Source organism: Austrofundulus limnaeus, unplaced genomic scaffold (genome assembly GCF_001266775.1).
Source record: "Austrofundulus limnaeus strain Quisiro unplaced genomic scaffold, Austrofundulus_limnaeus-1.0 Scaffold389, whole genome shotgun sequence".
NCBI classification, from domain to species: domain Eukaryota; kingdom Metazoa; phylum Chordata; class Actinopteri; order Cyprinodontiformes; family Rivulidae; genus Austrofundulus; species Austrofundulus limnaeus.
Window position 1 is genome coordinate 180,338 of NW_013952791.1, and position 11,442 is coordinate 191,779.

Below are 11,442 nucleotides of genomic sequence, written 5' to 3' on the forward strand. Positions count from 1 at the left end.
CACCCCCACTCCCCCTGTATTTGGGCTTTGAAGTGTCTGGGTGCAAATGTGTTCACAGTGCATGCATCAGGTTTAACAAGTGACTTGGGTATCATGTGAGGCAAAACGTGCACGTTTGCAACACAACAGATCAAGTCAGCGTGCGCCTTGCAGCCAGAAGACTGCTCAACAGAATAACCTTCAGCAGCCCTGGAAAGCAAGAAGCACCCCCCCCCTCCCCTCCCCCCAACCCAAGACATCAGTGATGCTTTATTTCACAGCTTCTTTTGATTTATGGTGATTCTTTTTGAAGCCATATTGCAAAGGTGGCTATTGTTTTATTAGTTAAGATATGCACAAATCTGCTGTTGATTTTTCTTTTGTTTTTGTCTTTTGTTTGAAGAAAAGCACACACACACACACACACAAATAAAGGAGGCCTATAATTAAACAGATGTTTTAAAAAAACTGGATCACAAGATGCATGTTATTGTTTTCTTTTTCTTTTTTTTTCTTGTTTCTATTTTTCCTGTAAGCCTGATTAAGTCAAAAGAATGATTGCACTGATTGCGTCAAGTTCCTCTTCAACAATCATTTTCTTTGATAATATGTTAATGAAGCCTCMGAACGTGTGTTTACGATGCAGCTGAGGAGGTTACTGGAAAGCAAAATGAAACATTCAGCCATTTGAAGTCGTTTTTATCCACTGAAGCTATACCAGAAATAGGTGATATCAGTGTAGGTGGTTATTCAGAGCATCAAAGCCACCTCTGATATGTAACCTGCCTTGCTATATTTAAATCACCTTTTGTTTATTTCTATTTTTAATCTCTTATTCAGTGGTGGCTAAAACATCTCTATTTTTGTCAACTTTATTGCGTTTGAAAAGATTTGGAATAATTGCAGAAATAAAAAAAACAGCTTAAACATTTGGCTCAATTAGTCATTCAGGAGAGTTCACAGATGCTGCTCACCATTCATCTCTCAACAGACATGTTTGGTATTCACATCACACACACCTAAACACACACACACATATACAGGGAGGCTGCATCTGCACGTCGTTCTCTTCTTACAGATGTTACGTTGAGAGCCGAGAAGCTGCTTGAGGTGCTCCCGCCGATCAGATTTAGTGTTTTCCAGCGCCAACACGTAGACCCAGCCCTCCAAATGTCATCGCTGTTCGATGAACGCCAGAGATGGTTTATTGTTCTCCTCGGCTTCGTCACATGGGTGGGACTGCAGCGCAGACTAATATCCTGGAGATAAATGTGATTTAATCCTTTAGATTTCAAGTGTGTGATTGAATTACCTTCACCGAATACTTTCTGATCATTTGGAAAGCTCATATAGGTTCTATTAAAATGTTTTTTTTTGGTTATTGCACTCTGCCTGTGCGCACAATTTGATTTATTATTTTAATAATACTTGAAAATGTCAAGCATGTCATAACGCAAAAAGGTTGATGAGAGATGAAGACTAATTCAGAGCTATTCATGTTTTATTTTTTTAGTTAGCGATTTATGAAAACAGCGGATTTCTTTTGTATATTTAGAAATAAATAATTGAAACACGGACTCTTATCAATAACAGTACATTTCTTTTGTTAAGAGCACGTAAAACTAAGTTAAGCAAAACTTGGCTCTTGGGAAAATGCATGTTTTTTTTTTTAGATTAGTCCATCAAAGCAGGCTATTTGCTGCTATTTCAAAAAGATGAATTGGAAAAAAAAGAGTTGGAAAATGTTTCTAAAAACAAATAGTTTTATTTTATTTTGGAACTCATAAAATTAAGTATAAATGTCCTCAAGTAGAGCAATCTGGACCGTGCTATCTTCTTTTATTTAATCAATTCACCCAAATAAATGAAAGAAGGCTGCAGAAACAGGTTCAGAGCTGGTTAGCAGGACGGGACGGGTCATTAGCATTCCTTCAGGTGACCTGTATGCTTGCAACATTATAGCACAACTGAGAGCGGAGTTTGCTGAGCGTGTTGGGTTTATCTGAATCAACCCCCCCCCCACCCACCCTCTGGGACAAACTCGAGTTCACATGAATACTTGAGAAAGAACATAAATATTTTAGGGTTGGTGTAAAAATGCATTGAGAGGCAGGTTTCTGATGTGGCTCCTTGAAAGGCCGTCGTCTGACTTTACAGATGNATTGAGAGGCAGGTTTCTGATGTGGCTCCTTGAAAGGCCGTCGTCTGACTTTACAGATGCGTCTTTTTTTTGTATTTTTTTTTTTTTTGTATTGTGAGCCATCCCAACACCTCTGCTGCTGAAAAGAGTGATGGCAGTTGCACTGTTCTTCCTTGGCACAGTTCCCAGCCAGTATGCCATACTTTTAGCATGATTTGAGAGAAAATTTCCTCGTGAGTTTTGGCGGTAACAAGTGGCTCAAGCGCACGTTTACAGCTTGAACCGTGTTTCTTCGAGCCGACAGAGACTTTGTCAGTTTGCATTTGTTTCTGTCCGTCTTCACCTACTACAAGTCGGTCTTTTGTAACGCGTGCCAGGTGGTCGATTTATAGTTTACACTTGCACTGTGTTCTGGGAATGTGACATTGGAGCAGCTTCCTTCCCCCCGTGTGCTGGCTGATACAGTGAGTCACGGATCTTTAAACGCATCTAATGCTGCTTAATTCAGCCAGTTCATTTACAAGGACTTTGAAATCGACATTTTATCTTCTGCTGGCTCCGGCGGCGGATCCGGAGACGGGCTCCTCTTGGCTGCGAGGCCCGGATTGAGATGCTGGATGGTGTCAGAGCAGGAGACACAGTGGAGCTGTCTTCACTGCTGGCATTTATGGCCACGGGTTCATCTTTCAGCCATATTGTTCCGATCAGGATACACTGGCTGAGGTGTGGCTGTGTGAAAGCAGCGTGGGGCCTCGCAGGCTGCCCACGGCCGAGCCCGGCTATACACCCCCCRTGTAATCAAAGGTCATATTTGTGTCATCTCCCTTACTCAGCCTCCCCTTCCTTTACATCTGCCCTTCTTTTGTTTCATAAGCTGTCCTCCCCATCTCTTCCCCTCCATTTTTCAGCCCCCTTTCTTTCCAGCAGGAAGACCCTTGTGTCTGGGAAGCGGCGGTCTTCCTGCCACTTCTGTTTTAGCCACCCTCCCTTGCCTCTGGGCCATTTTTGCAGACCCCAGCTTGGTGTGTGTTTTACAGCTGCTGTTAAAGATAAAAAGCAGTCCCTTCCACCCCCTTTATTGTTTACAGGTAGGATGTCCCTGTCATTCCCTTGGTTTTATGTCCTAGCTGGATATCTGAGAACTTCCCCCTTCTTCAAAGCTTAGTCATGCCGTCTGCCTTCTCCCGTTTCTCTCTCTCTCTCTCTCTCTCTCTCTCTCTCTCTCTCTCTCTCTCTCTCTCTCTCTCTCCAATAGAGAATAAATAACTTTACAGAGTTTTATTGAATGTCTCATCGTTGGAATACCCCATGGGTTTGTGTTTGCTGGGACTCCTCAAAGACAAAAACAGGTGTTTAGTGGCATTAGCAGCAGGCCAGCAACAAGCAGGGCTTTAAACAGAATAAACCTCGGTGAGTGGGTGATGGTTGTTGTTCAAGGCCTCGCAGTTCTTGTGTTGTGAGTACTTGAGAGATTACAGTGGCCCTGTTAAACTATACATCCTTGAAAACTCTAGACAAGCGCAGACGTCGCAGTGGTTTTAATGCTTAGTCTAATAACTTTGCATAATAAAAAAGTGTGTGTTCTGTTTGAAACTTGGGGATAGTTGAACTTGGATGCGAGCCCGAGTGAAGATAAATATTGAATAAAAATGGCTGTCACGTGCGAGAGGTAAACTGTTAAAAGTGCACTGGTAAAACAGGGGTCAGGGGCAAATTGGCTCTGTCTTTGTGTGCTCTCTCGGTTTTTGTGTAATTGCAAAGCAGAGCGGGAACCGTGGCTTGTTGTTTGGCTCATTTGTGGATTGTCGTGAGATGACATCACATGGAGCCCCACTGAATGGTGGAGGTGTTGTTTGGCATCCTACACCTGGCTGGAATAGTCCCATCACTGCCACCATCTGTCCCCTTCCCCCCACAACACGCCCTCTGGAAACTCAAATGCCCTGGCAAGGGCGGTCAGCTGTCTTGGAAAAGCGTACCCCCCTCAAATAGCTCAAATAGTTTTACTTACAAGACGTTTTTTTGTTGTTGTTTTTAACATACTCATGCATGCTTAAAATCAAAAGTCAGGCAAAGACCTTTTTAGACACCATTCATCAGCAATACAAAAGCATCAGACATTTATAACTTTTAAATGTGATGTTTGAATCTGCTTTTGTTTTGCGAGTCTGCACGCTCTGCAGCGAAACAGTTCAGCTCTCTGGGTTTTTCTTTCYGAGAGAAATTTGCCTAGCTAGTGGCCATGTTCCAACAGATACGCGCTCTTCAAACAGACCGCCATCCAAACTACACCGTGTGGCACGGTGCCAAGGAGCCCTCGCCTCGAGCACGGGGCGTGTTCGTGGGCCAAAGCACAATGGGGACCCACGGGTGARAGTGACTGGCGGGGAAATACCTTCCTGTATTGGATTTCAAAACCCTCAACTAATTTTGAACTTAACAGAAGGAAGTGAGAAGTGTAATTTGGAATCCAAAGTTTTTTTTTTTAATTTTTCACCTCCCCTCGGACGATCACACACTTTAAAAGTTAGTGTGTGAAATTTATGTTTACCCCACTAAAGAATCTCTGAGAATTTTTAATATATTTATTTATGTATTTGTTCTTTTCCTCTAAGCGTCAGGCGGGCTATCATCGGGCAGTTCCAGGCCCACCTCAGCGTGTGGCCGTATTGCATGAGACAGCTGTTAGACATTATTAACAGCTCAAGCAGAAAATCCAGATTACTTCTTTTCTTTTCTTTTTTTAATTCCAATCTTGTTGTTATCATTCAATGAGAAGAACAAAACAATCAAAAAAGGGGGTGGGGGTTGCTCTATTGTTGTCAGCTGATTTGCGGTCAGTGACAATACTGTACRCGTGAGTGTGTATGAGTGTGTGTGTGTGGTTTTGTTTGGGTTGGTGGGTGGGATTGGTAGGGTGTGTGTGTTCTCCAGACAACCCCCCCTCCCTCCTTCCAAACGTTGTACAGCTGAGGCACCCTGTGGTTGGCTGTGAAGCGTAGACAGGTGCGTAGTTAACCCTCCAACGTCTGAGTCTGTCCCTGCCGGACYCGATGTTCCAGCGTTAGTCAGGAGAAAACCGTTTGTGGAGCCGCTCCAGTTTACGCTGCTTTCATAAGAACAGGCAGCGCCGCTCTAATGATGTGCCTTTTCTCTGCATGTAAGTGTAATTTATAGAATTGCAATATTTTTCATCTGTCTGGGAGCAGTTTAGAGTGCAGCGTGTCTGCACGAGGTCAACTTTCTACTCTCCTACTAACCTTTGTCACTGATGTGTGAGATTCAGTTTGAATAAAACAAATTATTCCAGTACAGGGCTTCATTTCTGGTTATACTTGCATTGAATGTCTTTTTTTTTTTTACTTTGACCTTTGCTTTCTCAAATATAAAGGCAGTGAATGGCAGGAAGGAAGATAAACTTAAATTGCATACAATTTGGTGCGAAAAAGTGCCATTAAATTTACATGAAGAACGCCTTTTGTGTCAGTTCTTTCACTGAAAAAAACAAAGATAAGCTCAGCATTTTTCATTTGTTTAATATGTCTCTAGGGGCCATTTAGCCATGAGCCTACATAGTAAGCAATTCAAACTGGACTTGTTACTCCCATCCACTTGCATGGAAATCTTATTTTTTCTGATACCAAAAATGTTAGAGCAGAGGAGCCCAAAGTGGGGCCCACGGGCCAAATTCGGCCCGCCAAGCCATTTGATTTGGCCCACCAACAGTTGCCAAATTTACAAGGTTTTAACCTGTCATCCTATGTAAAAACACAGTATTTTCATTGGTCAAATGACTATATAAAAGGGCTGAAGGTAGTTTTCATTCATGGTGCTGACTTTATCTTTGATATTAGGATTAAACGGCAAACATGAAGTAACAACAAGAGATATTTAGATCAGATTTAACCCCACATGTAGATTTGCACACTTTATAAGGCCACAAAACTCATGAGCCTTTACTACTTGAGCATAAGGCAGACTTTCTCCAATTGCACAGACTAAAACAAAAGAGGGACATTGCACTGGCTGCTAGCTTAATCTGTAAAAATAAAGGACTTTACTTAAAAAGTATTTGTATTTCATGTATTATATTACTGCATTTGGCCCACAGCCTTGGATAGATTTTCATTTTGGCCCTCTCAGGTAAAAGGTTTGGGCACCTCTGTACTAGTTTTAGATAGTTATAAATAACATTAAGCATCATCTCATGCACTATTTAAATATTTAACATTCAGATTATGAGTTGTTCATAACTCTCATCTACTTCCAAAATGTTAGCTAAACATATGTAAAATTAACTGCTAAAGATATTAGTGTGTATAGGGACCAGTTTGATTTGGAGTTACCCTAAAAGTGAAACACTTGTAGATGCACATCCTGTGGTCCTTTCCTGGAAGTTTCATGAGGTATTTTACTAATAATTAGTGTTCGTTTCAACTAGTTAATGGTAAAATTTTAAACAAAGATTTTACACAATCTGTTAGTCTTCAGAATACGTGATGGGGATCCCATTCCTCTCTCCAGTCAGCATCTTTTCCTTGTCTTTCTGATCCCCTCCACCTGGTATGACCACTAGGCTACACTGCACCCTCTCTCTAACACAGCATGCGTCTTCAGAATGTGGGGCAAACGACTGTCTCCACTGCAACAGATGTGAGTTTGTCTGCTGTTGGCTCATGCATATTAGCTCATGTTAGCTCCCTCTTTCTGCCGAGCCTGGTCAGTGACCTAGAGGGAGGACGGGAAAAAGATGGGGGCGGGGGAGGGGCTGATTTGTGCTGAAGAAAGTAAAAAAAAAAAAAAAGAGGCAGACGTGTACCCAGACAGACAGACAGAGACAGTGGAATGTGACAGCAAGACTAGATGCACACTGTCACATGCTGTCATACACTTACTGGTGCATTGCAAACAGACGCATGAAAAGACACACACATGCACACACAATGCATACACACATACTTGCCCTCAACACAAGCGCGTCACACAGGCTCACACATCACGCCTCCCAGGAGGCCGCGGGACCAGTGGGACAGAGCGAGCTCGAGAGTCTGCTTCATCTGTTTACATCTAATTATAGAAACAGGACTATTTCTGCAACCGCTGCTCCAGCTTTTTATATATATATAATATATATATATATATATATATATATATATAAAGAGAGAGAGAGAGAGAGAGAGAGAGAGAGCCTTTTCTCACAATAGTGAACAGTTATCTCATCCCTTCAGCACCGCTGCAGTCTCTCAGTAGCAGAGGACACACAGAGGGAAGGGGGCGGGGGGTCTTCTGTTGTAAAATCTTTGTGTAACATGAATGTGCAAATTTTACAAGATGTCAGCTGTGGCAAAAAGAAAGGCATTGCACTTTCTCCATTAGGCGTTAAAGTGGGATGGGCCTGCCTAGATTAGGGTTAGGCACCTTTAATAATGGTAAGAGGCCGCAATTTTTTGTTAACACTAAAGAAGGCCTCATATGTGCTGCACTTACACAAACATAATAAAAGTGCTATTTTAAACATGTTTGTGTGTGTGATGTAAATGATTCGGAAAAACGTCTGATTTGCATTTCTTCGCTTTTTACTTTTTGCGAAATTTTAAAAAATTCGCTCAAAATTCAAATTCAAATTGGATGGAAACACGGCTAATGACTGATGTCACAGCAGATAAGGTTGAAAACCATTTGAGAAAAAATCATTTAAAAAATGACCAGACTATCCCTTTAAACAGTAACCTTAATTTAAAAAGATATCCTTTCTGTAGTTCCTGCTTTGACCAATCAAAAAGTGCAACCCAACATAAATCCAAAGCAAAAAAAAAAAAAAAAAAACACAAAAAGTTCATGCTGGCAATTAAAAATGTATCTAATGTGTAAAGAGGCAGTGCCAGTGGGGATGGTAATCCTCAGTCTTGGTGGCTGATATCCAGCTGAGTAGCTGAGTGGCTGTTGTTTGCCGGGGGTGCCTGGAGGGGGAAGCTGTTAGGGAGACGCTAAGCTGCCGCCTGGGGGGTGCCAGGTGAGAGCCAGATCAAGAGAAGGTTTTTTTTTAGGCCTGTGCTGTCATGGTCAGACAGGCTGCAGCTTCTTGCAGGTGCTTTCACAAAGATGCCCTCAAGGCCAAACTTGCAGCCTGCTGCATGCAACCTGAGCCAGGTACGCCCCCCCACCCCATCCCCCACCCTGATATATAAACCGCCACACAATGGAAACAGGCTCCCCTGCCACCACCTACTCTAAACGCTTTATTCGGAGACGTGGCAGGTAAATTAATTGGCTGTGAGCGTGTAACGTAAATGCCGAGATAAAGGTGCGTTGTCTGGCCGAGGCGTAGCGTAACGGCTGTGATGATAGCTCCATTGTGTTGATGTTGAGAGGGGTAGTTTGCAGCACAGCCAGCAGGGCCTTTACTGAAAGGCTGGATAGCCTCTGATTAATAGCGGGGAATGCTTTGAAGTGACACCCAAGTGCACCAGCTCACAGTCTAATAGCAATATCATCAGTTTCGTTGGGGGGTGGGGGGTCCCCTCTTCCTTGGTCTTCATTAGCTAACGTTTCCTAGCACTATTTGCCACCTGGCTTTTAAACACTTGCCTTTTCAGCTGCATACTTGGAGAGCTTCTGCGCCTTTTATTTAGGCAACAGTTTTATAGTTTTTGGGTAATTCCTTCTTTTTTTTAGGACAGCAGGCGGGTCTTTGCTYACACAAGCCTCACCGCACAGGTGAACTATGGCCCGCCAGAAAGACTCTTGGGACCGATTGGCACAAGTGGGATATGGCCGGGGACAATTACTAGAATCCATTTTGATCTCCCACGCTGACGGACAAGCTACAGCTGTGCATTCGACTGTGTGTGTGTTAGTGAGGATGCGTGTGCATGTGTGTGAGTTTAAAAAGCCATGCCAGGGAGGAAGGGTTGGGTCTGTCAGCTGTTGGAGTAAAGTAAACTATTAGCGGTGGAACAAGGCAGTGCTTCCAGTGAAGAATTAGAACCCGTTCTAATTGCAGTGAGGTTGGGCTATGATTACATGCTGGCTAATGCACTGACAGACCTCTTACTTGGCTGGCTCACAGAACCTCGCTGAAATGGCTGAATGCCTTTCGGTTATACAGCTAAACGGGAGGGTGTCTGAACACACTTGTGTGTGTGTTCGTGTTATATGTGGGTGGCAGCCTGTGCGTGTGCATATACAGTTTAAACTTGCTTTTAACAGTTCTTTCCACGTGTTTTTGAGAGTTTTGCATTCTCCCTTCCCCCCTGCATGTGTGTCTGCGAGTTTCCGCATGATAATGGTGTTCTGCTCGTTTCTTGAGTGGCTGTCATTATTTGTAGTGGAGGCAACTTTTCTTCCTAAATCAAAACTCAGCTGGCACAACTGTCTCCGCACAGCAGGGAAGGAATGTGTTTCCGTGTGTTTGGGATTTTGTGTATTATGCATGCGGCATATTTGTTTCTGTGTGAGTGTGTCTGAGATGGAGTGTGCGTGCCCACGGGAAACAGCAATCAAAGGAGCTGTGTGGTGGAGAGGTTGTATGGAAAAAAAGAAAGAGAGAGGAAATGGAGTGGCAGGCAGCTGAGAGGGCAGCATGTTGGGGTGGATGGGGGCGCCGATGCAGGTGCCTAATTCTACCTCGTTCCTGGGCATTTTGCATTTCATTCTTCTGTTTCTCTTCCACATTTCTGTACAAGACTGTTGTTGATAGACATCCACCTGCTTCAGTTTGGCCTATAAGGGCAGGTGGGGTGCAATGTCACCTTGAAAAGATCATTTGCCCCAAAAAATAGTTCCTCCTAATTAGGGCTGCCATGATTAATCGACGACTAATCGATTATTAAAATAATCGATGACTAAGTTAATAATCGATTAATTGTTTTCTTTTTTTTGTTGTTGTTGTTCTTTACTTTGTTTTTCTCTCCAAACTGCTTTGACACCTTCCACTGCCACATCTGCCTTTCTGTCCTTGACACACATGCACAGTAGTGGTAACTGGGGTAGGCCGTGGACGACACAAGACATTATACAGACAGGCTCTGGTATCATGGCTACCTGACAACGGAGCTCAAAGTGTGGGATCATTTTAAGAAAATGAAAGAGAAACCTGTACAATATCTGCAGAGCAGAACTTGCCTTCCACAGCAATTATTTTTAGTTAGCATATATTGTGGCAGCCCTACTCCTAATAAATATTAAGTACCAAATTAGTTATTTTACTGTGTATTTATTTGTTTATCAAATATTCCGTGGACACATTCTGCTAGTTTTAGCTCATTGATAGGTAGGGTTGGGCATCATTTGAATTTGAACAATTCTGATTCTGGTTCCAGTTTCTCGTTTTGATTCCCAACAATTCCTGATTCAGATTCTTTTTAGAAGCAGGGTCAAAAAGGCTACATGGTTTAAATGAGATAGTTTCAAAAAAATTGCCCATCTAACCAAGTCTTACAATCTTATATCCAGCCAAAAGAAGTATTTTTTATCTTGTTTAATGTGTTTTATTGATTTAATTACCTAGAAGTGTCAGCAAAGGCTCGCACAGTGCGTCAAAAACAGAACTCTGAGCGGTGATTAATCATGTTGGTCATGCACCACTACTTTACACAACATAATCTAATTCTTTAATGAAGTTAAGCCACACTTTAGATGGCCACTGCACACTACCTGCAGATTCTTCTTTGTTGGTGTTTGGGCGGCTCGCACAATTTTCTCCATTGGTCTTTGGCAGCTCACCTGCAAATTCTTCTTCGCTAATTTTTGGTGACTCACTTTCAGGTATTTCTCTGTTGGTTCCAGTCAGCGAACTGGGTATCRAAACCAGGAATTGAAATTAAAAAATCTGAATGATTCTGGGAAAATCAAAATGTTAGTCCCAGTTCCAATTGAGACTCGATGCCCGATCCTATTGATAAAGCCACGATACTAACGCTAGACCTCTCATGATTATGGTTAAAGCAGAAAAAGCTTGCAGCAAAACCTGCTGTGTCCACCAGCGGAAATTTTCTGTTTAAAAATTCATTTGTGAGATTAAGTTTAGAAGATAAGTAATATCAGTCAGCAGCTGACAGATCAGACATAGAAACACAGAAACTGATGGGACGAATATCAGGACATTTTTCCTCCAATAAAGGCCTTTTTTGTGTCTATCTATAATCTTAGATTAGATCCAATTATTATTAATAGTAATTAAATGGCTTCTAAATTCAACCTTGGTTTTTAAAGCTAAGGGGTAAATATACATTTTAATTTCACAAAAGTTTTTCTCAAAAATTTTTTAATCTGCAAAATTTTTACTTCAAATCAAATTACAAATATAACCCAGAAAGTTATGT

At 42.2% G+C, this 11,442-nt stretch overlaps 1 protein-coding gene across 5 annotated transcripts in view; it reads left to right on the top strand.

The window, feature by feature from the left end:
- Positions 1-11,442, top strand: part of bahcc1a (BAH domain and coiled-coil containing 1a) — a 73,644-nt gene that overhangs the window by 1,053 nt on the left and 61,149 nt on the right. Inside the window, exon 1 of one of the 5 annotated variants that reach the window (XM_014023733.1) lies at positions 5,246-5,279. The exons of the other annotated variants lie outside the window; for them this stretch is intronic. Coding sequence (XP_013879187.1) covers positions 5,258-5,279 — 22 coding nt within the window. The 5' untranslated portion in view covers positions 5,246-5,257. Of the gene's footprint in view, positions 1-5,245; positions 5,280-11,442 lie in introns of those variants that run through there. 5 annotated transcript variants of the gene reach the window in all.